General features: G+C 45.1%; 2 protein-coding genes across 2 annotated transcripts; both read right to left on the minus strand.

Annotated features, from left to right (window-relative positions):
* Positions 1-342: 342 nt before the first annotated feature.
* On the minus strand, positions 343-17593 carry LOC108157494. Its single transcript, XM_017289590.2, has 6 exons — positions 16960-17593; positions 2012-2610; positions 1495-1858; positions 1026-1252; positions 836-941; positions 343-769 (listed from the first exon to the last, which is right to left on the minus strand). Exons 1-6 carry the CDS (start codon positions 17129-17131, stop codon positions 651-653), a joined length of 1587 nt encoding a protein of 528 aa, XP_017145079.1. The 5' UTR covers positions 17132-17593; the 3' UTR covers positions 343-650.
* Positions 9115-11009, minus strand: LOC108157495. Its single transcript, XM_017289592.2, has 2 exons — positions 10705-11009; positions 9115-10641 (listed from the first exon to the last, which is right to left on the minus strand). Exons 1-2 carry the CDS (start codon positions 10808-10810, stop codon positions 9287-9289), a joined length of 1461 nt encoding a protein of 486 aa, XP_017145081.1. The 5' UTR covers positions 10811-11009; the 3' UTR covers positions 9115-9286.
* Positions 17594-25560: the final 7967 nt, after the last annotated feature.

Raw genomic sequence — 25560 nt, forward strand, 5'->3', positions numbered from 1 at the left:
TAATGAGTAAGGATTGGGGTTAAGAAACGGAACGAAACGGCGACGAAGGGGTAAAAGCACTAGGAGCAAACTTGGAGATTGCATAAGCTGCAGCTGTTAATTGGAGAGAGCTTAAGGTGAGATGGAAGGAGTCAGCTGCAGACAGAACTTAAGATGATGAAAACCATTTAGAGTCAATGGGTTTGTATGCAAAGTTGTTGAAGAAAAGCACAATATCAACATGATTTAAGATGCAAATATTATTGGGAATTTGTGGAAGTCTACAGAAGACCAGGAAATTTTCAGGGAATGACGGTTGTAATACAGAAAAACAACTCAGCTTTTTAGATAGACATACCTTTACTTAAGACGCCTTAGGCTTTATTTACGCAGATATTGGATTTCGTTACTCAGAATTATGTATGTAGATGCTTAGTATAATGCTTAGCCAGACCTAGACCTATCAGCTATAGCAAAGGAAATCAGTATTATGTCTAGAATTTGTATAAAAAACTTGTTTCGTATTGGGGAAAATGGAGCTTAGACTTTAAGAAGTGTCCGCCTAACAAACAATGAAATCGTGTGTGAAATGTACCTAAAAATTAAACTAATGTCTTAGACAAAGGACCCCGACTAGACGATGCCCAGAGGTGTTCTAGTATGGAGTGAACTCATGTCTTGTTCAATGCCACTAGGAGGAAGATTAGCCACTGGTGAAGACTGCTGTAGCCGTGGCCAAGTCTGTGGAGGCCGGCAGCCGCCGACTTGATGGCCGAGGCGGAGTATTCCCCTGAAATGGCACATAATGGGGGTGTTATGTATGTACATTCGAATTATTCTAAGTAATCCCACTTACCGCTAAGCACGTGCAGCTGCATGGACACCGCTGCACTGTTCTCCGGCTCACAGGTATAATTGCCGGAGTGGATCTTGCGCACCAGGGGAATGACCAACGAACCAATCTGCAAAACCGATTATCCTCATCATTGAAATCCTCTTTGGAAAGAGCTCAAAGCGCCCTGTTCCCCCTCACGCAATCCCCTTACCGTATTCCGATTGTGCTCGGTGCTGCCAAAGATATTCCTATCGATTTGCGTGTACCAGCCGCTCTGGGCACCGCTGACCTCGTTCTCGGCCGTCACTTGCTGCTCCCCGCGATACCAGAATATGTACTTAGGGGCCTCCAGAGTGCCCCGGACAATGCAGTGGAGCTCCACCTTGCTGCCCGCCTTCACAAAGCGCTGCCGATCGCCAATTAGCTCGGTTCTGGGTGCTGTGGTACAGATGAAAGATGAAAGGGATTTAGTTAGGAGCAGTGGAGTAGACAAAGATTAAAGTCGAGATTTTGAATGATTGCAAGGGTGCTTCAGAGGAGCATAATGCTGTTTCAACCGCAGTCATGTCAGCTAATTTCGTGTGTTTGGCATTTGATTGAAGCACTAGTTTGCTCTGAGCTGCTGACGGACCATGGGGACCGCTTGGGGCAATTCGAACGCAGACACACGTTGCACTTACTTATCACAAACAGCTGCACCTTGGCGCTCATTTTGGGCTCGGTGGCCAGCTGGCACTCGTACCAGCCGGCATCCTCGAGCCGCACGTATTTGATTTGCAGCGTCCAGCTCAGGCTGCTCCCATTGCCCCTATCCTCCGGGCTGGAGGCATTCGCAGGGATAACCATGATGGCAGTGGGGGTGGTTGTCATGGATGGGTCCGTGGCCGGGGCCGGGGCCGGGTCCGGGGCCGGGCCCGGCGATGTCGTTGACTGGAGCAGCGATGCGAAGCGGGCATCGTTGATGAAGGTTGTGTGATCCACCGCAATGATATGTTCGTCTCGCAAGCGCACCCAGGAGAGGGGCTTATTTGAGTGCTGGTTGAGCTGCAAAGCAAAGACAGAGGCAGAGACAGAGACAGTGGCAGAGGAGGAAGACAGAAGGTGCTTAGCGAGCCGGGCTCTATTCAGTGGAAGCTTTCAATTACGCCACTCAACTTGCAGCCCATTCTGGGAAACCCCTCCTTATTCCGCACTCACCTTGCAGGGCAGATAGGCATGCTGGCCGGCTTGCACGGTGGCATTCATCGGAGGCAGACTGAGCGGGCGACGTGGCAGCTGCTCCCGCTCCTTGGCCAGCTCCTTTTCACGCCTCAGCTGCAGCTCCTTTTGTTCGCTGTCGTAGGCATGGAGTCGTGGCTGTGACTGGGATTGGGACTGTGACTGCGACGACTGTCCCTGGGCCGGGGATTGCGATTGCGGTGGATGCTCATTAGATGGCATCAGTCTGCCATCCGTCGGACTTCTCGACCACGCACTGGCGTTCCTTTGAATCTGCGGCAAATCGGCAGGAATGAAGTCCGGAAAGGGCGGCAGATACGTGGGTATTGAAAAGCCCTTTGTCAGCGTTGCTGTGTCGGGCCTCTCGCTCCAGTTGTCCCCAGTTTGCTGCTGCTGCTGCTCCACTGAGGTAGCCTCCTGGTAGGCGGCCGTCCGAATCCCGCCGCCTCGCAGCCGCATGGCAGTTCCTTCCACTCCTGACACTGCCACCGCTGTGGCCATTGTGATTGTTGGGGAGGCTGTTGTTGGTGCAATTAGCGATGCGTTCTCGCCCATGGGCGCCGCACTCGCTGCCAGCGCTGCAAAATAGGTCAAGAATGAAACAGGCATCTTATCGAAGTTTTTCCTGTCGAATAATGGTTTCAGGCCTGCCAACTGACAGGAAAAGCGCACAGCTGTCAAACAGGGGCTGTGGAAAGTTTTTACTTAGATTGGCAAATCTGCTAGGGGTATTCCCGTGGGGATGGCAATTATTTTGCAACATCGAAACTGTTTGTTTACCCTGTAACTGGTATTAAGTTGAACTTAAAAATATATTAGATACCTTTTAGATAATATTAGCGGGCCCTGCCACGTTTCTCTGTGGTTGCACGGAGAAGAAATCAGGATAACTCAATTGGTTGTTTCGTCGATGGAGAATAATATATCGAGTTTGGATTTTATCAAAAATATTCGTTCATTAAACCTGGATTTTCCTGGCAAATACGAACCATTGAAGTTATTTAATTCTATACATTTTGCCTCTCTTAATTTGTATATATATTGTATTAAAGATTAAGATTAAATTTAAAACTGATTCGTCACTTAGAAATATTTGAGAAGCCCACAAAGACATACTATGTATGTAGTTCTTAGAAATAGCTTGAAAATAATTAAATAATTATATTGTGAAGCTTAAAGTCTTAAACAAATCTAATAATAATGGGGAGATGAATCATAGGGATATTCTTACCTAAAGGTAGTACCCCTACCTCTACCCCTACAACGGTCTGGCATCCCCTGCAGCACCCTAAGCATCCTAATGGCATTCCAACTAGCGACAAATGTTTTTCTATCTATACAATTCGGCGTATTAGCCAAAGCCTTTCTGTATTAATTGACAAATTGTGAAATATATTTTTGGAAAATGTATAAATTTTCCAGCAGAAAATTTCAATTCGTCATGGGGAAACGGGGAAAATGCAAATTTATTTGCTTAGGGCATTCGTTTCGTTTGCGTTTTGGGTCAAGTGTTCCTTTTTTTTCGGTGCGAGAACAATCTCGCAATTGATGGTGGATAATTTTGTGTGAATTTATATTTTGTCACAGCAGCTGTTACTCGTATTGTGGGGCTTTGGCGTAATTACCGATGGGGACAATTATGAAAACTCGAATTTGGCCAGCCATGAAATTATTTCATAGTGAAATCGGGGGAGAGAAGCAGAACGGGGAAACAGACACTTTTTAGGTCAAAAGGAAACCAGTAGTCTTTTTGAAATTAGGCAATCACCGACACTATACACTGGAAGAAAACTCATTGTTCATTTTTGTATTTATCACCACTTCCGCAACCACAAACGGACTTCCTTCTCCGAGCAGCTCCGACATGGAAGTGACCAAAATGTGGACAGACTGGCTGTCCCGGGCGGAGGATATGGGCGATGAGGTCGTCCGGCGGAGTCGTCTCGTGCTGCCCACAGTGGCGCGCCTCTGTCTGGTGGCCACCTTCTTCGAGGACGCCCTGCGCATGTGGTGCCAGTGGGAGGACCAGATCTCCTTCCTCCAGATCCACATGAATTTCTCCTGGGGCGGGGCCTTCCTGAGTTGCCAGGTCAATCTGTTGGGTCAGCTGGTGGGCTGCGGTCTGGTCTTGTTCCGAGTGTGGACCAATGTGGCCGTGGCACTGCTGGTCGGCCTGGTGCTCTTCCAGTTGCACGTCTACTCTGTGCCTCTGCAACTGGAGCAGCTGTTGCGAAACTTCTCCCTGCTTGGCGGACTGCTTCTGCTACTGGTGGAGGCCAATGAAGAGGCGGCCTCCTCCTGTCGGATCTATGGAGCGCGCGCAGGCCTTCCGCTGCTGGAGCAGCCCAGGCGATCGCAGCACCTGATGCAGCTCACGGGAAGGATTCTTTTGGCCCTCATGTATCTGACAGTGCTTCAGCAGTACTTTGGCCTCGCCGCCGTGGTGCTCAATAGCTTTGGCCTGCTCCTGATGACCCTCATCCTGTTGGGATATCGCACGAGGCCGGCGGCCCTTCTCCTGGCCATAATCCTGAGCATTTGGAACATGAGCGTCAATTCCTGGTGGTTCGCTGAGGGGCTAGAGCGGGACTATCTGATGTACAACTGCTTCCACACCCTGTCCGTGGTGGGGGGTCTGCTGATGGTCGTCGTCCTGGGCCCCGGCGAGGTCTCCCTCGAGCAGTACAAGAAGCACTGGTGATGGAGCCCAGGTGGGAGTTGCCTAACGAACTTAAATTTGTGTGTTGTACATCTGACGACAGCGGTCTTCGAAATTTGAAATCCAATTTGTTCAATTAGAGTTTTTCAGTCGGACGAGATTAAAGTGTCCTTTTACTGTGAGTGCTGTCCCTAGTCCTAGTCCTAGTCCTTATCCTGATCCAATCAAGCCGCCGGCTAGCGGCCACATTGCAATTTTATTAGAGCATAAAATCCCGCAGATGGGCCTGAAATTACAGTCCCTCCCAACGCCTACCACATTATATATTCTGTGGTGGCTTAGGACACCCTCCGTGGAAGCTCCTCCTCCGCCCAGCCCTGGGTTCACCCCTAAAACTCCTACCCCCCAAAGCTACAGCTAGGTTCAGCCTCCTTTTGGGGGCGGGGGGTTTCGTTTCTCTGGTTTCTCGTTCTGGTGTCTCGCCTCCGGCTGCAAATTTACGCGCAGCATAACAAATAACAACTAAGTATTTATTATGTAAATAATATTATGCCAAATGCTCACACACACACCCATGCAGAAGGAGAAAGGGAGAAGGGAGAGGCAGAGAAAGAGCAAAGCTTCAGCTGAATTTCCTCTCAAGCTTACATTTTTATTAAATGTTTCGCTTGAGAACAATTCGCTGAAATAGTTTTCCATTTTCCACTTTCAGCACGAACAGAAAGTGGTGCTCCTGCTGCTCTTTCTGCTTTTTCTACTCGTCCTGCTGGTGGTCCTGCTGCTCCACTGCCCGAAGGCGAAGGCGAATGTCCTAACTGAGTAGCCGATATTGTGGGCCTTAAATAACTTCCACTTTAATGCAAAGTTCCACCACTCATTGTGGCCAGATGGGAAAGCCATGCTCCACAGCATAAATGAGATTCGACCAAAGTTTGAGTAGGATTGTGGGCCATGGACATGGGCTTGGGCTTGGTTCCGTTCACCGCAATGCAGTTCTAGCAGGACTATTAACGTCTGACTAGTTTGTGGCTTAATTGTTCACTAGTTTCACTTATTAGCATTTGTTTTTCATTGGCTCTCCTCTCGACTGGGCTGAGGTTGAGTCGGAGCCTTGCTTCTCGCAAATTCCTAACAATGGGGTTGACCACATAAGCCCCTTATGCCCATCTGCACATCAGCTCATCCTAAAGTGCAAGGAGGTAATCTGATTCTGGGAAATCTGAATAGTTTTACAAGACCCAGGGTTTCGGAGTGCACTGTACATACTATATATGTAGAAGGGATACCAAAGATGTCGACTAATCCCTTACAAGGTATCCCCAGTTCGAGCCCTTAACTTTATTTCCTCGTTAGACTTGTTTGATTGTTTTTCACTTGCTGCCTGCATATCTATGTAATTAAAAACTATTTGCACACAAAAGTTTATAAAAAAACAAAAACAACCGACAGTTAAAACAATCCTAACAGCAACAAATGAGAGCTACAACAATTGTTGTTGTGCGGTAATTAGTGTAACTGTTCACTTAACCACATAAACTGATTTTGGTTTTAGGGTTTCTGTTGCCTGTTTCTGTTTCTGTTTCCGATTCCCCTTGCTGCCTCTCGTCACTCATTTCGGGCAAATACTAGTAATTGAAATCATTTAAAGGTCCCTGAAATATTACTTTGTTAATGCCATTGTGTGCTGTCGCATTGTTGGAGCAATAAATTTTAAATTTCTACTCTAATGGTTGAGCAATGATTGGTGGAAACTTTTTGGGTCGAGTTAGCTCTCCCCAATCCCCAATCCCCACCCCACCCTTCTTTATCCAACATCCAAAGCAGCAACAATAACATAATAATTCAAAATGGGGGATTGGGGGCTGAATGGGCTGCTGGTATGGGATTGTGGCATGGGGCAACTTTATCGTTGTGTCGCTGTCGTGGTGGGTACTGTCAGGGAATTTCGCGTGAATTTCGTATTCATTCGAGTGCAAAGTTGAAAAAGGCCAAACCCAGTCCGGCGCCCGGCGCCCTGCGCCCTGCGCCCGACTCCCGGCTCTCGACTCCGGACTTCGTATGAGGGGCGGGCGGCTTCGTATCTAATCGGACTGGTGGCATGAGAGATGATACATGGATTATATCGTTTGGAAACTGTAGGAATTAAAACCAAATGTTGCGGCGCTTAACATTTCACTGGGATTATGCTGCAGAATATAGTACGATTTTTGTTTCAATTTGATTAGAGATTTTGCCTACGAGAAACCTTGAATAAATATTTTAAAGATGTAATGTAAAAATGGTGAACATGAAGTTTAATTTGAAAGTTTTCATGTAGGAAATATATTAAACAATAAATATGTCACATACATAATTATTTATGTATAAAATATTAGTATTTTTCTATGAATATTTGGATAAAATTAATCAAAGAATAAAATATATTGTAATAATTATATATACATTTTAGGTATATAAACATCTATATTAAAACTGTCTTGCACATACATTCCACTTATAGGTTATATCCCCCGTTTCATCTGTTATCGTTCTATGTTTATTTTCTATGCATAATCCGCCTCTAGCACCACTTATGGTCTTGTCCAACCCAAACATCCATGCCAATGCAAGCACAGCTAATAGAATTTACGATCTTTGCTGTGTAGCATCCTCCACAGCTCCAGCTTTCCAAAGCTCTCCCTCCAGTATGGAGGTAACACCCAATTACAGCTGTTTAACATTGCTTTTGGGATTGGTTAACCCGATTAACTCGAGCAGGGCTGACTGGCAGTCCCGGAACCCCATTAGGTGGGCACAAACATAAAGTTTCAGGAAAATGACCAGGCGGTGGCGGTGGCTCTGGAAGGGAGGGGTATGCGGGTGGATGTGGGATTCGAGTTGGCCTAATTAAGCGCCATTCTGGACAGGCCAACAGGCCAGTTACACACACACTCACATGCAGATTCATTTAATTTGTTTGCGCGATTTCTTTTATTATTAATTACATGCGGTACATACATAAATTTCACTTCTGTCCTTGTTTTTGGCAACTTTTCGTTATTTATGCGACCTCTGATAACAAAAAAAATCAGAGCTCCCCAAAGAACCAGCTGAGCAAACAGAGATTCTAAAGCAAATATAACAGGGGGCACATGTGCCAACAGCCTTTTGAGGTTAGGCTTTGATAGATTGAGGTTATGCTGGATACCACGTGGTTCGAATGGGGGAACATTTGTCAACTTTGAGGGTATTTCTCGTACAGACATGTATGTGGGATTTTGGGTAATGTAAAAGGGTTACAAGATTCAATGATTTAATCATTTTTTATACCCGATACTCAAAATGAGTATTGGGGTATATTAGATTTGTGGTAAAAGTGGATGTGTGTAACGTCCAGAAGGAATCGTTTCCGACCCCATAAAGTATATATATTCTTGATCAGCATCAATAGCCGAGTCGATTGAGCCCTGTCTGTCTGTCCGTCTGTCCGTCCGTCCGTCCGTCCGTCCGTCCCCTTCAGCGCCTAGTGCTCAAAGACTATAAGAGCTAGAGCAACGATGTTTTGGATCCAGACATCTGTGATATGTCACTGCTACAAAAATATTTCAAAACTTTGCCCCGCCCACTTCCGCCCCCACAAAGGACGAAAATCTGTGGCATCCACATTTTTTAAGATACGATAAAACCAAAAATGCAGCATCGTAGAGGATGACTATATGTTCTAGAGTGTAAAATCTCAACCAGATCGTATAATTATTATAGCCAGAATCAAGAAAACAATTTCATTCTTTCTCGCTCTGTCTCTCTCTAACACACAGGTTTCATGGTCGGCTTTGCCAATTGCAAAATATGAGTTCAAGGATCTCAGAACCTATAAGAGCCAGAGCAACCAAATTTGGTATCCACACTCCTGTGATATCGGACCTTGACCGTTTCGTGTCCAAATTTCGCCACACCCCCTTCCGCCCCCGCAAAGAACGAAAATCTGGGGCATCCACAAATCTCAGAGACTATTAAGGCTAGAGTAACCAAATTTGGTATCCGCACTTCTGTTAGATCTCACTATAAAACGTATATCTCAGAATTTCGCCCCACCCCCTTCCGCCCCCACAAAGGACGAAAATCTGTTGCATCCACAATATTGCAGATTCGAGAAAACTAAAAACGCAGAATCATAGATAATGACCATATCTATCAGACTGCTGAATCTGGATCAGATCGGATCATTTTTGTAGCCAAAAGCAAGAAATCAATTTTCAGTGGCTACGCAGCCCCGACGTCACGCTCAGACTGATTTTCTGTCTCTCTCGCACGCACTCTTTGTCGTGTCGTTTAATATTAGCTGCGTCTGCCGGAGGAGAGCCAAATACAGACTAAGTATCGGGTATAACTGTAGAGTTGCGGTGTCCGCAGCAACTCACAACGTTCCCCCTCGATTTTTTTGTTAAGGAAAAAGGCCTCTCTTTTGCAGTGTCAGTCTCATAATAATATTGGTAATCTACAAATGTATGTAAAAACGTTATGTCTTCTAACGGAGGAGCCGTCTAGTTGGATCCTTCTCAGGTGGAGGAACAGCCTGATCCCATGTGTAAATTTCAGGTGAAAGGCTAGGCAGATCAGAACCCACATACAGAGTCCATTTCCTTCAATAGATCCGCGTTATCAAGCTGATTCTGATAGTCCGCCAGGTTGGTGGGAAAGCTTTTTATGGCTTGGCCAAATCGCATGGATATCAATCCCAGGCCCTGATCTTCCCAGGACGGAATATGATCTTCCTTGAGCACTTCAATCTCCAACCAAGGCTTAGCTGCCAGTTGCTGTTGCGGACTCCACTTGTTGTACTCGATCTCGAGCTCCGGCGACTGGAGAAGTTTGATCACCAGTGGGCTCATACAGGTCTGAGTCTTCCGCGTGGCGAGGGCCTCCGAGAGGAGGTTCGCTGTCTTGACGGACTGGCAGTTGAAGAGATCCATGTGCTGCAGCATGCAATCGCTGGCCAGTAGCAGGCTGAGCTTGGCGAGGGTGCAGTAGCGGATCCTCAGGCTGTGGCAGCTGAAGGGCAGTGGCGGCGGCAGCTTGCTGTCCCCCACGAGCTTGCAGTGGCTCAGACGCACCTCGGTCAGTGCGGTGCAGCGGGCCAGCAGGAGCACGGAGAGGTTCAGCGGTGCGCCAACGTAGGCGCCGTCGAAGCATATGCGGTCCAACTCGAACCGCTTGGCCTTGATGATCTCCTGGACAACGAGCAGCCACTCCTCCTTCTGCCACTGATCCTTGCTCTGCAGCGTGAGTTGCTTCAGATTGCTGAGCTGGCAGACGGCCAGCGGGCTCTTCAGCAGAAGAGGCAGCAGAAGCCCCTCCAAGAACGAGCATCGACCGATGTTCCGCATGTCCATGATTTTTGGCGAACGGCCTTCAGCCTTCATCTTAAAATGTTGCAGTAAGGGGCAGTTGCGAAACAGCTCTTCCAGGGTGCCCTGTGTCACAGTGCTGTAGAGGTGTACGATGCGCACCTTCTTCAGGTCCGGAAAGTGGCCATCGATGCAGCACAACACGCTCAAAATCTGCACGCCAGGCGTCAGCGACCCAAGCAGCTCTAACTGACTGCCGCCTGCTGCTGAATCCCCTTTATCGTCTGCCAGCACTATACAAACCCGGACTTTGGTTAGCTCCGATAGCCCCATGCGTTGGCACAAGTCATGTAGCCTGCGGATGTCCGCCATTTTCAGCCGCAGGCACCGCATGCGCCGGGCCAGCACGTGGAGAATGTTGCGAAGTTTCCCCTTCTCAATGCCGCTTCCGACCAGAAGTGGCACAATGTTAACCTGCTCCATGGCGAGCACGACCTTTCCACAGATTTCGCTCTGATTGCGCCCATTCACTAGATAATGGCGAAGACGTTTAGTTAAATCATCGGCAGCTTGACTCTGTTTGGGGACGACTTCTTCATTGGTGGTCATTTTGTTAAAGTATCCTTTGGAAGAAAACGTCGTGCGTCAGGTTGTTCAGAGAGGGGTTATTTGAGGGAATCACCTACTTCCTGCTAGTTTGCAAATGTTCCAAATTGCAGCCGAAATAGTCAAAATTCCAATGCAGTAAACCAAACAGCAGAGTTTTTCTTTATCGCTTTCCAGGGTTGTCATTTCGTTTGTTAAGTCAAAGAAAATGAATATTTATGCCGCTATGCCGATATATATTGATATCGATATCAAAGCTTTGGATTTGGCGATTTGTTCCCGAAACTGGTCACTGGCGAAAACCAAAGATTATACATTCAGCAAGATATTGCAGAAAGAACAAATTCCAATTAAATATTGGTTCGGCGCTTCTTATTGTGGCCGCGCAGGGTACTGATATTTCAATTCCTTTTTAGACTGTCATTCGACTCTGAACTGCTACTCGGTTTCGTCTGTTCGTCAATGCCTTTGTTGAGGAGCTAAGTCCCTTCCAGAATCCTACAACAAATACACAGTTTTTGGCGGCGCGCAGTCTGTGCCAGTCTCGGAGAAAAGATGCCCCATCATGCTCAAGACATGCATTTTGTTATTGTATTATTGGACATTCCGTTCTTAACCATTCGCTTGGTGGTGACCGACTTTTGCGCGTCGTCAAAGACTGTGTATTTGTTGCTAGAAAAATACCACACCTGAAAGTATGTCGTCTCTGCGCCTTTGTTTTTGTTGTAGGATTCTGGAACCCAGACGAGCTGAACAGACGAATCCGAGCAGGAAGTGGGCTGCTCTCAGAGACGCACTCTCTGTCTCGGGGGCGTCATTAAAAAAACCTTTAAAGAACAGCTTGTTGGTCCCGACCCTCAAGCAACATCTTGGTATTGGTGTTTGTGAGACCTTATGGAAAATAAGGCAGTGTGGGTGGGTGAAATATATAAATATATGAGCCATGAAATACTAAGGATTATAGTTTTGGCTATTTTTGAATGAGCTGGTCGGTTTTTTTACTTTATTATTTATTTCTTCATATGGCAACAATACAATAACGAAACTTTTCTGGTTCTTGAGTAAGAGAAAGTGAAGACAACCCCAACTCCAGATGCAAGTAAGGAACCACCGAAATTTGTAGGGTCTCCAGTCAAATTGTAAGGAGATGTGAATCGTTTATGTGCCTGTGGGCATGTGCCTTGGCCCCGACTTCCTAGTTTTATTTGTTAAGATTCGAATCAAACGAGTGTGTTATTTATTATAAAGTTTAAGTGCTACCCAATTGTGGCCCGAAGGCCAGTGTCGTTGGAGATAAAATGTGATTTTCATACCCAATTTCTTGTATAAAATTTACTACCAAAAAAAGAAACAAGAGAAGCAAAAGGAAGCAGCCATGGCTTGACTTTTTACGCCCGTCTGACCTAATGTCATTTTAATTTCTCTGCATGTAGGAGTATTCACGCCCGAGGCGCCACCAGATAACCCCATCCCGGGTCAAAAGTGTCACTGGCATTGTGGGTAGTCGGCTGACAGTTGAAAAATGAAATGCCAGACCGACCGGCCATGATGTGGCCACAAAAAGTGACTTCATGTGGGGCTTCCAGGCTCGTTCTTTGGGGAATGCGGGCTTCACAGAATTTATGTATGTATGTTCCGAAATTAAGAAGGGGCCATGGGTGGACTGGGGCCTTCCAAAGGATCCAGGCCATTAGCACAAGTCAGAAGCATTCAACTAGCGCCCCATATGCTTGTCGCATGTTTAAGAGCATTAATTAGAGGGCATAACTTGTCATTTATTGGTTCATAACATTCAGCAAATATTGGCAAGCGCACGCACTTCCCAAGCGCTTACCATGCTGCGTGCATGCCACATGCCCCATGCGACACCCCCTCTTGGCTCCACACATGCATAATCGAACAGTTCAAATGGTTGTCACACACAAGAGCCGAGCAGGGGCGTAGAGCCGACAGGGTTAGGCCAATGTTGCTCAGTCATGGGTTCCTGGGCTACGTTCAAACATTTCTCATTGTTGCGACGGAAATTCAGGAGCCGCAGAGCCATTTGCATGGCTCCACTCCCCAAAGACACCGATCCCTGCCTGCCGCACACCACACCGGAGGCTGTTTGGCAGAGAAAAGCCGAAGAAGAAAAGCAAAAATGGAATCATAAATTCCTGCTTCGCTCCCCAGCTACCGCCCCATTCCGTAGGCGACCCACATCAGCACCCGTCGCCCCATTTTATCAATGGCTGCACGTTTTTGTTGCGGTTACCCTTTGAATTGCGGGGCAACTTGGATTCAACTTTCATTGTGGTTGCCTCGATAGATGCTGATGGTGCGTTGAGAGTTGGTTTGATAGATTGTGGATAGATCTATGATGTATGATGAAGTGCTCCCCAGTGGGTAGATAAGCTGTACGTGTGTTTGGGTAACAAATCCATTGAAATTCGATATTCCTCCGCCGAATGTATCAATTTTCTGTGTCAGTTCTGTCAGAGAAAACTATTCTTAAAAGTAATGCATCTCTCTTTCGACAGACTCTACGAATCCCACCAGAGATTGGGCCATGAAAAGCACATTTCTAACGATTCTCAATCCCTTTCCCGTGCCCGCTCTTTCTTCAGAGCATTCATTGGTCGCCTATCGATCCCTTATAGGCTTCTTCGACATTCTTTGATTCTTTGTTGTTTTTCGTGTTGTTTTGAGGCAAATGGCGACGCGTCGTGCCGCTCACTTTGACGCCGATGCGACGACTTCTCAGAGCCGACTTTTTGTGTCATGGCAGGGCATATTCCTCTCAGAACAAAAGAGTGCGACATACAGCACGCCACACAGCAATTACACGGCATAAGTGCGGGGCGCGTGTGGGCGTGGCAGATTGACGATGAACGAGGGACGGACGCGCCCATTTAGCACTCGACTGGTTTCGATTGCTTTAAAGCGTTTCTGCCGCTTTTCTGCCCTTTTCGCAGCCCTTCGGGTTTCTTGTCGGCTGATTGACAATTGTTGTCTTTTCCTTCGTATTGATGCTGTCTTTGTTTTTTGGCCATAATTTACACGCATGGCTAAACAAATACACAAAAATCCACCCGAGCAGTCTATGAGGTTTGGCTTAATATCGGAGGCTCCTGCTGCTCATTATTGGCGGATGATGGGACAAACATCCGCGTGTGTATCCAGTATATAGGGCCCATATTACGGGCCTCTCTGACTGGGCTATTTATTTACTGAATAAATGGCATACTCGTGTGTACTTGATCAACATATTTAGAGAGTGGGGCATCCATTACAGGACAGGTTGAGCGACCATTGATATTTATTCAATCCCTAATCAGGACAGGTCACAGAAGTTTACACAACACTGCGGTGGAACAACACATTATTTTATGGACAATTTCCAGAGTATAGGCTTTGTATATGAATTGTTAAGTTCATGTTACAGTATTTCATATATGTGGTATGTAGTAGTGATATTATGAAGTACGTTTAAGGGTCTATCGTATATTTGAGACGAACATTACTCCAATAATAGCAGAATAAAACTACTTGTTCCTGCAACAACGTCAAAGAGTTTTCTCTATTTATTCTCTTGGCAAACCATAATACTAATCATATTAAATTGGGGATTTTAAGAGGGTTTAAGAATCCGCCACACTTCATCTCAAAAATATAAAACAAATACCTGAGAGCAAGGAACGCGGAATTCTTCGGATGAGAGCTGTTGCTTAGGAGTACATATGTAAAAACCGAATTTAATTAATTACATTTACTAGCCATCAACTCATTGGTAGCCCCTGACACCCCACGAAATGTGCTCAAAGGGAATTGTTTGGCGATTTCTGCCTCGGAACGTGCAAATTTATGGCCTCTCAACGAATACGGCTAATGGCTGTATTAGCGACGCCAAAGAGTTGGCTCCACTTAGCGCAGTTATTTAATTAAAGCCTTGGCGCCCAGCGCCTTTGGGCTGCTCCCACCCGTAACCCCACACGCACCCCACCGGCATCACTCCCCTCGCCCTGCCACATTTGTTGTGTGTCTTTGGGCCATAAATAAATTAAACGTGACATTTGACCGCCATTTGTCTTGGGAGCCCGTGCTATGGTAAATACTTGTATCCCCTATATAATATATACACAGTTGGAGTGTCCTCTTCAGCTCCTCAGCACCGCTGATTCCTTCTTTTGTATGCGGCTCATTGTCCTAACATAATTAACAGAGTTCCCTCGTGCAGATGGACATGGGCGTGGCCTTGGCTGGCAGCCCCGTCCTGCGACCTTGGCCATAGCTCTGATTGATGGCTTAAGTGTTATTTGAGTGTCTGCTGATTTTTTGTTTTCCCAAATTTTCTTCCAGTCTGTTTTTGCTGGTCCTGGTCCCCGATTTAATTATATCACATGTGAGTGTGGTAATGGCGTAGAAGCTGGGGGATGCGTGTTGTTAATGACATTGCTTTGGCCAGAGGAGTAGTTCAACTGAGATTGATTAGAGTCGAATGAGCCAGCAGTAAAAAGCAAAGAGATTACCAGCCGCCATCCAAGATGATAAATATTCGTATTATTTGCCAATTATTCAGTCCAAAAACGGACTTAAAGCTGCTCTAAAATACCTTAATTACTTGGTCATAGCTGTTGTCACATAAATATGTATTTGTGTGTGGGTGTGTTCAAGATGGCCATAAAGTGACATATATTTGAGGAAATTTATGTTTTTGAGTTTGAGTTTCAGCAGAGATCAAATTTCTCTCTCCCCAAACCTATCAATTAGGCAACTTCATTAAACCAATGTAGAACCTAGAGTTGATGTGAAAGAGCCACTTGGATTGATTGTAATTTCACAGACGAGGAACAATCACATTACGCATACGACCTGTTGAGCAGACGCCACACATGCAAGGCCTGACGCAGAAAATTTAATCAACTCGAGCTGAGATTCAGAGGTAAAGGCTAAGAGTGGGAGAGGGAGTGGCAGTGGGTCTGAGGTTGGTACTTGCTATGAGCTTGAGGCTGGTACCCGGTACTGTATCTGATGCTGGGACACACAGGGAGGGAGCTGTATCCTTTCTGAGACTGGGACTGAGCCTGTTGCCCAGGCTACGTTCCAATTAGTCGAGGCTAGAAAATATTTCAGGTATTTTCATAAACTACTCGAAAGCCAAAAGCCAAAAACGAAAGCAAATACCATACCGAACGCCAGGTAAAGCCAAGTCAAGTTGGGGCCTTGACACGATGCGTATGCGTATGTGTAATGAGTTTTTGTCACCCCCCCCCCCCCCCCCCACCTTCCCAGAAAAGGGAGCATTTCCCTGTGACAGGTGTCTAACAATCGTATTGTGTGTGAGTGTGTGGGTCTCAGTCTCATGGCGTGTGCGTGGCATTTGGCTAAATGAAAATTCGCACTGTACGATTAAATTAACTCGACAAGCTTATAAAAAGCGTGCCAACGAGTTGCCAACGACAATGCAGCCAGGCAAATCTCATCATGTAAATTAAATTTGGCAAACGCTTCTCGACACTTGCACAAAAATGTGCGAAATTGAATTAACTATGCATGCAAAAACAAAAGCCGAGCCCCGAGCAGATCTGAACAGGACAGGGCATACCGTTACCAAACAGTAGGGTACGGATACGAACCGGAGTGGAGCGTAACACGTAGCCAAAAAGTTGGACAGGGGGTGCACCGAGAAACGGGGCATATGCTAAAACACAACGTCCCTGGGGGTGTTCCGTGCTGCGGATTCGCCTGCGAGGGGATCAAGGGATTGTCCGGGAAATTGTTATGCGGTCGAAAGAGTTACTGCGGGAAGTGGTTAAGTTAGCGCTTTGAGATTTGTCAAAGGGCGAACATACTCGAACTTATGTAAAGTGCTATGGTGGTTCAGTGGTTCAGGATTATCCCAGAGAATGATTAGTCAACTTTTCAATCAATAAGTAATGCTATTTTTGGAATATTTAAATTAAAATAGTAATAGTTCTACGAGCTACCAGAATCTTAAGACTATTTAAGCATAGTAAATCCACATCAATATGCAACAAATTAATGCTCATCTGAACGGAATTTATATATGCTTATTAAAAACATAAAAGATCTCTCCTGTTTATGTAAATCAAAGCAAAGTATCGCTAATTAGATACAATACGTAACTTAGCTTAAGCTTAACGTCAATGTTCAAGGTTCGCATTTTATAATCCCCAAAAACAAATATGTGCGAATACAACAAATATCTGGCATTTTCAGCCAAAACTTTGGTGAATTTTGGGAGAATTTTGCGCGGAGAAATCTCGGGTGGGGGGAGGCATATCAGACCCCAACCCAGACACGACACCGACAAAGTAAAAGAAGTTTACACTTACGCGCACGCATGCCACGGAAGCTGACAGCTGCCAGAAATGCCAGCAGAATGCTGGCAGTGCCCGCCTTCCCGGGTTTCCCGGCGACTCCGACTAGGGAACAGACTCCTCTGCCCAGTGCGCCTCCTCCGGCTCCTAGTCCCGGCCTGCCTTGGCGCGCACTCCGACAGGGCATTTTATTGGGTGCGCGGCGACGAAGGATTTCTGTCGGATGTCGCACCTTGGCGGGGCTCCTGCTCCTCCGTGCCGGGATTGAGTTCGGTGTTTTGTTCGGGGTTTGGTTTGGGTTTGGTTTGGGGTTTTATTGTGTTATTTTTCGGTGCTATATTTATTTCTCTGCGAGCTAGTTAATCCAAGTTTCGCCAGCTCAAGTAGCATGTCATTTGGCACGGTTCCCCCGTGCTTCTGTTGCTGTTTGTTTCGTGCTCTGGTTATTGTGCTCAGGATTCTGGATTCTCTGTTCTCAGTTCTCCCGTCTGTTATTTAATTATTTGCATTGCTTTTATGAAGTCTTCTTGGTTGGATTTGCATACCGCACCCCGGGGTGGGGACAAAGTCAGTACGTGACTGTCTCTCTACTGACGGTACTTTTTTTGTTGATATTTCTTTGGAGTACATAGAACCGCAGGCAGGCCGAAAACGTATGTTTTAACTTATTTCGTGCTTTATTTGGCAAAGTCAACCGCAGCCGCCAGCCGAGAGAAAGGCAAAAATACATATAACTTTCCCTTTGGGTCCGAGCAAACAGAGCAGCAGCCACCAGGAGGCAAGCCAGGCGACCAGGAATCCACCACAGAGGAGTGCCTCGAGCTCCGACTTGGCCTCCGGGCTGCTGCTGTTAGCATTCTATTTATGTGATAAATGGATATTTATCTTCCCCTGCCCCTGGGCATAAGTTTTTGGCTGGCTTGATTATAAGTCAATAAATTAATGAATTGCATTGGCTTTCCCAGACTCTCTCTCTCTGCCCCAGCCTCCGTTAGCTCTACTTCACCTAATGCTCTTGTTTCTGCTTTCGCAGGCGAATCCTTGCTGAATTTTGGAAATTTTTAATGGCTGCTGAATCGGGGGTTTTTTTCCTCTTGTCGGTTGGCCTGAAAAACTGTGTCGACTTTTCCAGACTAAAGCCTGATGCATCCTGCAGGATTTATGCGGCTCATAGCCGGCAAATCGAAGTCCAGTCCCCAAACCACCCCCGACAACCAAATGCATTATTGCACTCTCTAATCTGGGGCGATTAGAAGGGGTCACGATGGGGCTCTACTCTATGGCTCTGTGGCTCTATGGCTCTATGGCTCTTTGGCTCTGTGGATGAGTGTGTAATTGGGTGAGCTAACAAACAAATTGATATTTATTTCCATGAACATTTCCTACTACTGACTAAGGACAAGTCCTGGGGTTTTCTGGGAAGTTAGGCGATGGCCTGCCGAAATGAAATACTAATCTAATTTCCAGCTAATTTCTCCATCAATATTAATGAAAATACGAAGACGATAGATTCTTTTTTCTTGGGAATTCCATTTATCTCGTAGCATGATTGACTAACGCTTATCTCTTTGTCCAACTATTTCACTTCAAATGAGCCTAAGATTGATGGTATTTGATCATATATGTACAAATGTATATTGTGCATATGTATTCCAGAGAAATCTCTCTTGGGCAGACAGCTATGGTTCCAGTGCTGGAATTGACACTACCTAAACATAAAATACATATTTTCGTTTATAATTCGATTTTTTGACCAAATCCTGTCTTCTACGAAAACGATAGCCTATTTAGCGATAAACGAAAAATCCTTGGCGAAGAATGGAATATTCCGTGTAATGATGCTCTACGATTTTCGACGTGCTTCGATGAACTCAGTTCAACTTTTGCCGATGAAGCACCATAGATTGCCCCTGATTTTCGCAGTAAAACGAATTCAGTTGTATTCACTGTATACGTCCTTCGCTGCAGAACGGATCTCGTGCGGGTCGTCAAAAAACGGTTGTTGCACCGGAAAAAACGAATGATGTGCGGGATTGGCTATTGCAATATTGTCATATGACATGCCATGCGATAGAGGCATCTTCGGGCATTCAAGGGACTTGTCCCCCAAAGCACTCGTTTCAGAGGAGGGGAAAAAGTGCTGTGAAGATTGGTTTTATCGGAGTCAAAGTCTATGGTGGTGAATATTTTGAATGAAAAATAAAATAATATTCAATGATATATTGTAGGTCCTTCACTATTAGGCTGCAGACTTAAAAGGCAGCCTACTTATATCCTAAATCTACAATTATTTTCAGTGTACTTCTGTCTATGCCTTTTTCCCACTTAATTATTCCTTAATCATCTCTTATGCGCTCTAACATTAATACGACTCTCCCTAGCTGTGAAAATTTACTCTGGATTGTTGTTTTTATATTTTTAGGAAACAAGATTAAACTTTTTCCATTCAATTAGCGCAAGAAGTCTATTCCAACGCCCACTTCCCCTCCCACTTAGCCCCCCACGTTCCCTTGCCTTCTCTGCTTTCGAATTTCCGTCCCGTCAATTAATCAACGATTTATATCGGTTTCAACTGGAGATATAATATTTTTTTGTCATTTTCTTTGCGCTGTCAGCCGTGAAATCCTTTCTCTTTTGTATTTATTTTATAATTCTTTTCTTTTCTCCTTTTTGAACTGCTATCCAATATCTTGGCCAAGCTGTGGCACCTGTTTCAACACCTTTATTGATTTGCCAGTATCATTGTCAGCTTTTATTTTTTCCCTTCCTCTCACCTCTCACCTCTCACGGTGTCCCGCTGTGTGTTTTCCTCGCCTGTCTAATGACACCAACAACGAAGGACGAAGACGTGGAAAATTGCCGTCTTTGCACATTAATGAGTTTTAAAATCTATTGCAGAGCACGCCCTGCAAACAAGGGAAGAAACAGATGGTGCGGGCATAACATATCCTTTAGGTGGAGCGGAGCTCCGTCTCGAGTGTCGCTAAGCGAAGTCGCACCACCCTCAGCCCCCCCACCCGACTTGTCTGCCTCTAATCAGATTATATTTCCATATATTAAATCATATGCTCATCAATATAATCAAATTGAAATACATGTGGGCTAAACAATGGCACCACCGCCTACGTGGAGCACGTGCCCCCTGTTGGGAATGATAATGGGAATGGGAATGGGGTTGTCCCATATCCCAGCACTAGCACGACCCGCACTCTCACTCGCACTCTCACTCGCATGGGAGTCACATCTTTCACTTCATTCACATCAGTCAAATCCTCCACGTTTCGTTTCCTTTTTATTCTATATATTTTTTGCTTTATTTTCTCTTTTGTGGATAGACGACGTCGCAATCAGCGTTTGACGGCGTTTGACTTTCGATCTGGCCTGGCTTTCAGTGCTTTCTCTGTGCTTTCTCTTTCTCCGCTTGCCTACGCCTTCGTCGTCTGCCTTGGCTTTTGTATCCGTTCTAATGCGCAGCAATTTAAAATGTGATTTTCCTTGATTTATAAAAGACACATTGCACTCACAATCATGGCTCACATCTGGCAGACTGTTGTCCCCGCCACTGATGGATGATGGAGCAGGCGACGATGCCACCATATATCTACCTCACTTCACTTCACTTCACTTCACTTAATGCTGCAACTAGAATGGGCGTGTCCACGCCCTCATCCCATTCGGCACACATTCCGTAAAACCCGCGTAAACAAAAGGCCCTCGAACGCGCGCGCTGATGAATCTCCGAAGTGCATTTAACATCCGCAAACTCTGCCTTTGCCCAAAACCGTTTCAAACGTTTGCCTTAGCCCGCTCTCGCTTCGGCTCTGTCTTTGAATTCGGATTTGGATTTGGCTCTGACTCTGATTCAGACTCTGGCTTCCTTTGGGTCCCGAGCGACTCGTTTTTCCCGCTCGACGTCCGACACAGAGCCATGCAAATGAATGAATGAATTGGAAACACACTCGGCACCGACGCTGTGCCAGTGCCAGGATGCCAGGATCCTACCCCTGTCGTGTGGTGTTTCATATCGCAGCATCCTCTGTGGTTCTACATTCCATGTTCCCCATTTACCCCTGCATTCCATGTTCCATGAACCTTTGAATCGTGTGCTACCCCTGCGCTCGCTCGTCGTGTTCCATTTCACTTCGTTTCGTTGCCATGTGTTTCCGTGTTAGGGGTAGAATTTCCTGGCAGCGCATGACTATTCCCAATGCGCTGTTAAAGGACTCTGTTAACCGTTGTGGCTGAAACGTCCGTTAAAACCATTATTCTGTGAATGGATATAACGAAGAATGTAAACGATTTATGGACAGTTATCAGGAACCTAACGAGAAAAACAGTAAGAATTAAGACCTATCACACAGCCTAAAATAATCTTCAATTCATCAAGACAGGAATTAAAGCTAGGATGTATTTGTATTATATTTAACTACATTTTGCAGGGACTTTCAAACGTTTGTTTCGTACTCTTTAACGCTGTTGATATATGTATGTACCTTTTTTTATTAATTATTTGAATAAGCGCATTCACAATGTACACATAAATCATGTAAATACGAATCTGCATCTGTAATATATCATTAGGTCAGAGTCGATTTCTCTTTGACAAAATAATAATCACAGGAAAAGTGTAATAAAATAATTGATTTTATCAAAAGCGAATTGAACAAGTAACAGGTTTATTGGTTTTCCTAGGAATCTATTTTATGTGTGTTTGTTGAGGTGGAAAAAAAAGGTAAAAATATTTACAAATTTCTGTGAAAGTGAAAAATGTCGTAAATAAATGTAGTAAAATTCGAATCAAAATAAAATCCGAAATTCAAGGGAACCCAGCTGAACATTTTGCAAGTAACACTTTTAATTGAATATAATATTTATTGAAGCTTCCTTTGTAAACACATTGTTTGCAACTTCAATAAGGCTTATCGAAAATTCGATTTCATTTTATTTTATATTTAATAAATGTTTAAATATTTATACGAACTTCTGTGAGGTCTATCGAAATGCCAGTCATTTCGACTGAGATGCTTCCCAACGAATCCTAGTGCCATACCAAATGTATCGAAGTCAGTAGAAAGTTGAACCTTATCCCAGATAGAATATACAACAGCTCCATAGGTCATATGTATGTATGTCTGTATGTGTGTACACTGTACGATAACTGATGGATTAGCTGGATAGCCTTGGCTTAAGTGGCATCTGCAGATTCCTCATTTCGCAGCTGCTCGGTGGGGTGGTAATCCACCCTGATATCATTTCCTTCTCTTAAATGTAAGCTCAGCTTTCCTTTGAGCAATCTTGCCCACCACTGCCGTTTCCCTTTCCCCTTTTCCCGTTCTCAGTCCGCTGTTTCGCCGATTCTTTTGAATATTAAATTCGCATTTATTCCCGCCAGTCCGCAAACACAATTGTATGAGTATTGCCCGGGAAAACAGAACCCAGTCACTTTCGCGGCAGCAGTTATTATGTGCTTACCTTGCCTTACCTTGCCCCATGGACGTGGATGGCTGCCTGCCGCACTTCGAGTGCGTGCTGCGAGTGTCGGTAGGCAAAAGGTAATAAGAAACAAGTAACGACCAAATAATTGAGTGCACACGGCACTGCACAAAGGATCCTCCATCTCCTCCCATAGGGCTGGTGATGGGGTTTTGTGATACAATCCATACCCACCATCCCCCACCAATCTGCCATTTTTCCATTGTTTTCCCAGAGTTGAGTTGAAAGTGAAATGCATGTTTTATTGGCAGCAAAAACAGAAACAGAAGACCCGAAATTGAGGAAGAAACTTGAAACAACAAAAAGGTTTTCCATACTCTCCCTCTCTCTCTCTCCTCCAGGGGTTACTTCAATCTATAGAGCAGTCGGCGGTGTGCTTACATAAATTATAGTTCTTTAACTTAACCAACAGTAAAGAAAGATTGAAGGATGTGTCGTAATATTTACGAGTAAATTTTATAACAAGTTATTGCATGTTTGGCCCCAGAGAAATGACATGATGCCTCCAATAGATGCCATACTAACATTCACCCCATATTCAATGTCTCCCAAATAGAAAGAGCATCAACTGCTTGCAACAATCAAGTATTTTACCAAAGCTACTCGCACTATTTCCATACAACAAGGTAGGTACAATGGCTCGATGGCGACTTAAGAACCCAGAAACAGCAGGAGCCATTAAAAATAAAGCCCTCAAAGAGGTAGCAAATTGAAAAGAGCAAAACAGCAGCTTCAATTGCTATTTGCATGCTATGTGTAGTCTCCCTCTGAACAGGTTCGGCTTGATTGTCAGCTTCTTACTCATCCAGCCAGTCAGTGAGTCAGTGAGTCAGTCAGTCACTCTGTACCCTACTCGTATGACTCTCGACGTCATTAAAAACTGTTTAAATAGGAAGAGCTGCGTTTCGCGCTGCGTATACGCAATGTTCTGGGCCATTACCTTTTATGACAGCGTCATGTGGATGGGTTAATCGGTCTGTCCGTCTCTCTGGTTGCCAGGTAAGCTGGGCAAATGGCTCTGACAGTGCAGTGCATTCCCATTTAATTTGCAACAATCGGAGTCGTGCAACTGGCCATAACTTTTGATGTTTCTGCTGAACAAATTTTGTATGCAAATTTAATTAAAACTCCTGACTTCAGTTTATCATATTTGCCGCTCTCCAAAGCTCCCAGCAATTTGGCTGCATTTTTATATTTACTTGAGGGTATATGTACAATATATGCCATTGATTGCATGACACAACAAAGGATGCGCTTTTCAATTCCAATTTCTGTGCCCGATCCCAAAGGACTGCACCAGGTCCAGCCCAAGCAATTATCCAAAATAAATGCCTGTGGAAATGTCAAGGTTTTGATAAATACTCCTTAGTACTCCGGGCTTCTGGGGTATGCAAAGTTGTTGGTAGTCAAGCCATCGTATTCTATGGACAAACCTTTACAGCATGCACCTCAAGTCGTTTTGCATTTCTCGCACTCTCTGAAAGTGCATTCTGCAAACAAACGCCTCTCAAGTGTTGGCAAGAATAATTCTTGGTTTTCTCTTTTTGTCAGGGTCTTGCAGTTGATAAAAAGTTGTACGTCCAAGATACTCGTATATTTGTTGGTTTGTTTGCTTCTTTCTGACTTTGTTTTTATATGCATTTTGGTTTATTTGATTTACTGGCAGGGCACGAGCTCTGATTGAACTTTGTTTCCATTTTTTGGCCAGACAAACGTGCTGAAATATATGTATGTTCGAGTACATGTGTCTGCGAGATACAGTGCGTGTTGAAACTAGAGTCGCAAAGCAGCAAGTCGCACGTTTCCATTCGGATAGAGTCAATAAAAATCCGAGTATCGTCGAAATGGTGTGATTTGTTGAGTTGAGAGATGAGTTGACCCCCGTAAACTTCACACGTCCTAATAGATATACTAGAAGTTGTATACCATTGTCCTTTCCGCTTCTAAAATGGAATTATTCCAGGTATGAACCATTTAGGGTCTTATGCTCGGCTTATAATTCCGTCTACCATGTTATATCTACTATCAATTCCCTCCCTCTTTCTAAACTATTAATACTTATACTAATATTTTGTGTTGTAATTAGTAGGTAGGCTCTTTTAGTAGGGTTAATTCTTTATCTTTCCTGCATGTACCCGTAGCGCGTCATGCGGCAGCACCCCTCCGTCGGACGGCTGCGCTTCCTGGGATGCTAGGGCCACTTGATGGTGCTAATCAATGGATATCAACGTATTAAACAGATGAGGATGTGAAATAGCTCTGAGTATCAATAAGGGCATTAATTATTGGCTCTAATGTTAGCTTGATTTATTCCATATCTAACCCTAGTCTTAACATCATTTAACAGACGAGTATCTTCTTTCGATTCTTGCAGTTACGTAACGCACTGTCAGTACGAAATATATATGCGGTGGAGACGACACAAAATGTCTGCTTTAAGCAACGTCTTTGCATTTCAAATTTTGGGCATAGAATTTGTTGTTGTATTTCGTGGTTTACGGGCTGCAGCTCGGAATGCCGCGACGCGCGCTCAAATGTTGTGCAAACACAATCAAGTGGTAAAATGAGTAGACAATGGCTCGGAAAAGGGATGCCGGCGACAGGAGTGGAGTAGGAGGAGGTGGCCAGGGACTACTTTGGAGCTGTCGATACAGCTAAGGCTCTTGAAACCGTATCCTGCAGCCAGCATCCTTTCTTGACTCTCCCTCTGTCTCTCTCCTTTTGGCTGTTGGTGTTGGGCCTGGTTCTGGTTCTGGTTCTGGCTTTAGTTTTGGTTCTGGTTCTGGTGCTGCGGGCATATAAATTGAATTGTGTGAAAATTTATATTTGTTTTGGCATTTTATGACACACTCTAGTGTTTTGCGGGTGGCCAGATTCCCCTATTTATCCAGCCCTGAACCTCTTGAGGTCCTCCCCCGTTTCTCTCCCGTTTCTGCCGGTGAGTGTATCTGATTTCAAGTGTGCTTCGTTTTCAGGTGGATCCTCACCAGAGTATGGCCCGTAAATTGATTAAAGGTGCTAGCTTGATTTGGAATTTAAAATAGCTTCCCCCTCAGCGCCCCACACTCTCTTTCTCTTCCTCTCACCCTCTGTGTCCCTGATGCCAATCAAATGAGGCGGAAA

This window comes from Drosophila miranda, chromosome 2, assembly GCF_003369915.1.
Source record: "Drosophila miranda strain MSH22 chromosome 2, D.miranda_PacBio2.1, whole genome shotgun sequence".
In the NCBI taxonomy this organism is placed as follows: domain Eukaryota; kingdom Metazoa; phylum Arthropoda; class Insecta; order Diptera; family Drosophilidae; genus Drosophila; species Drosophila miranda.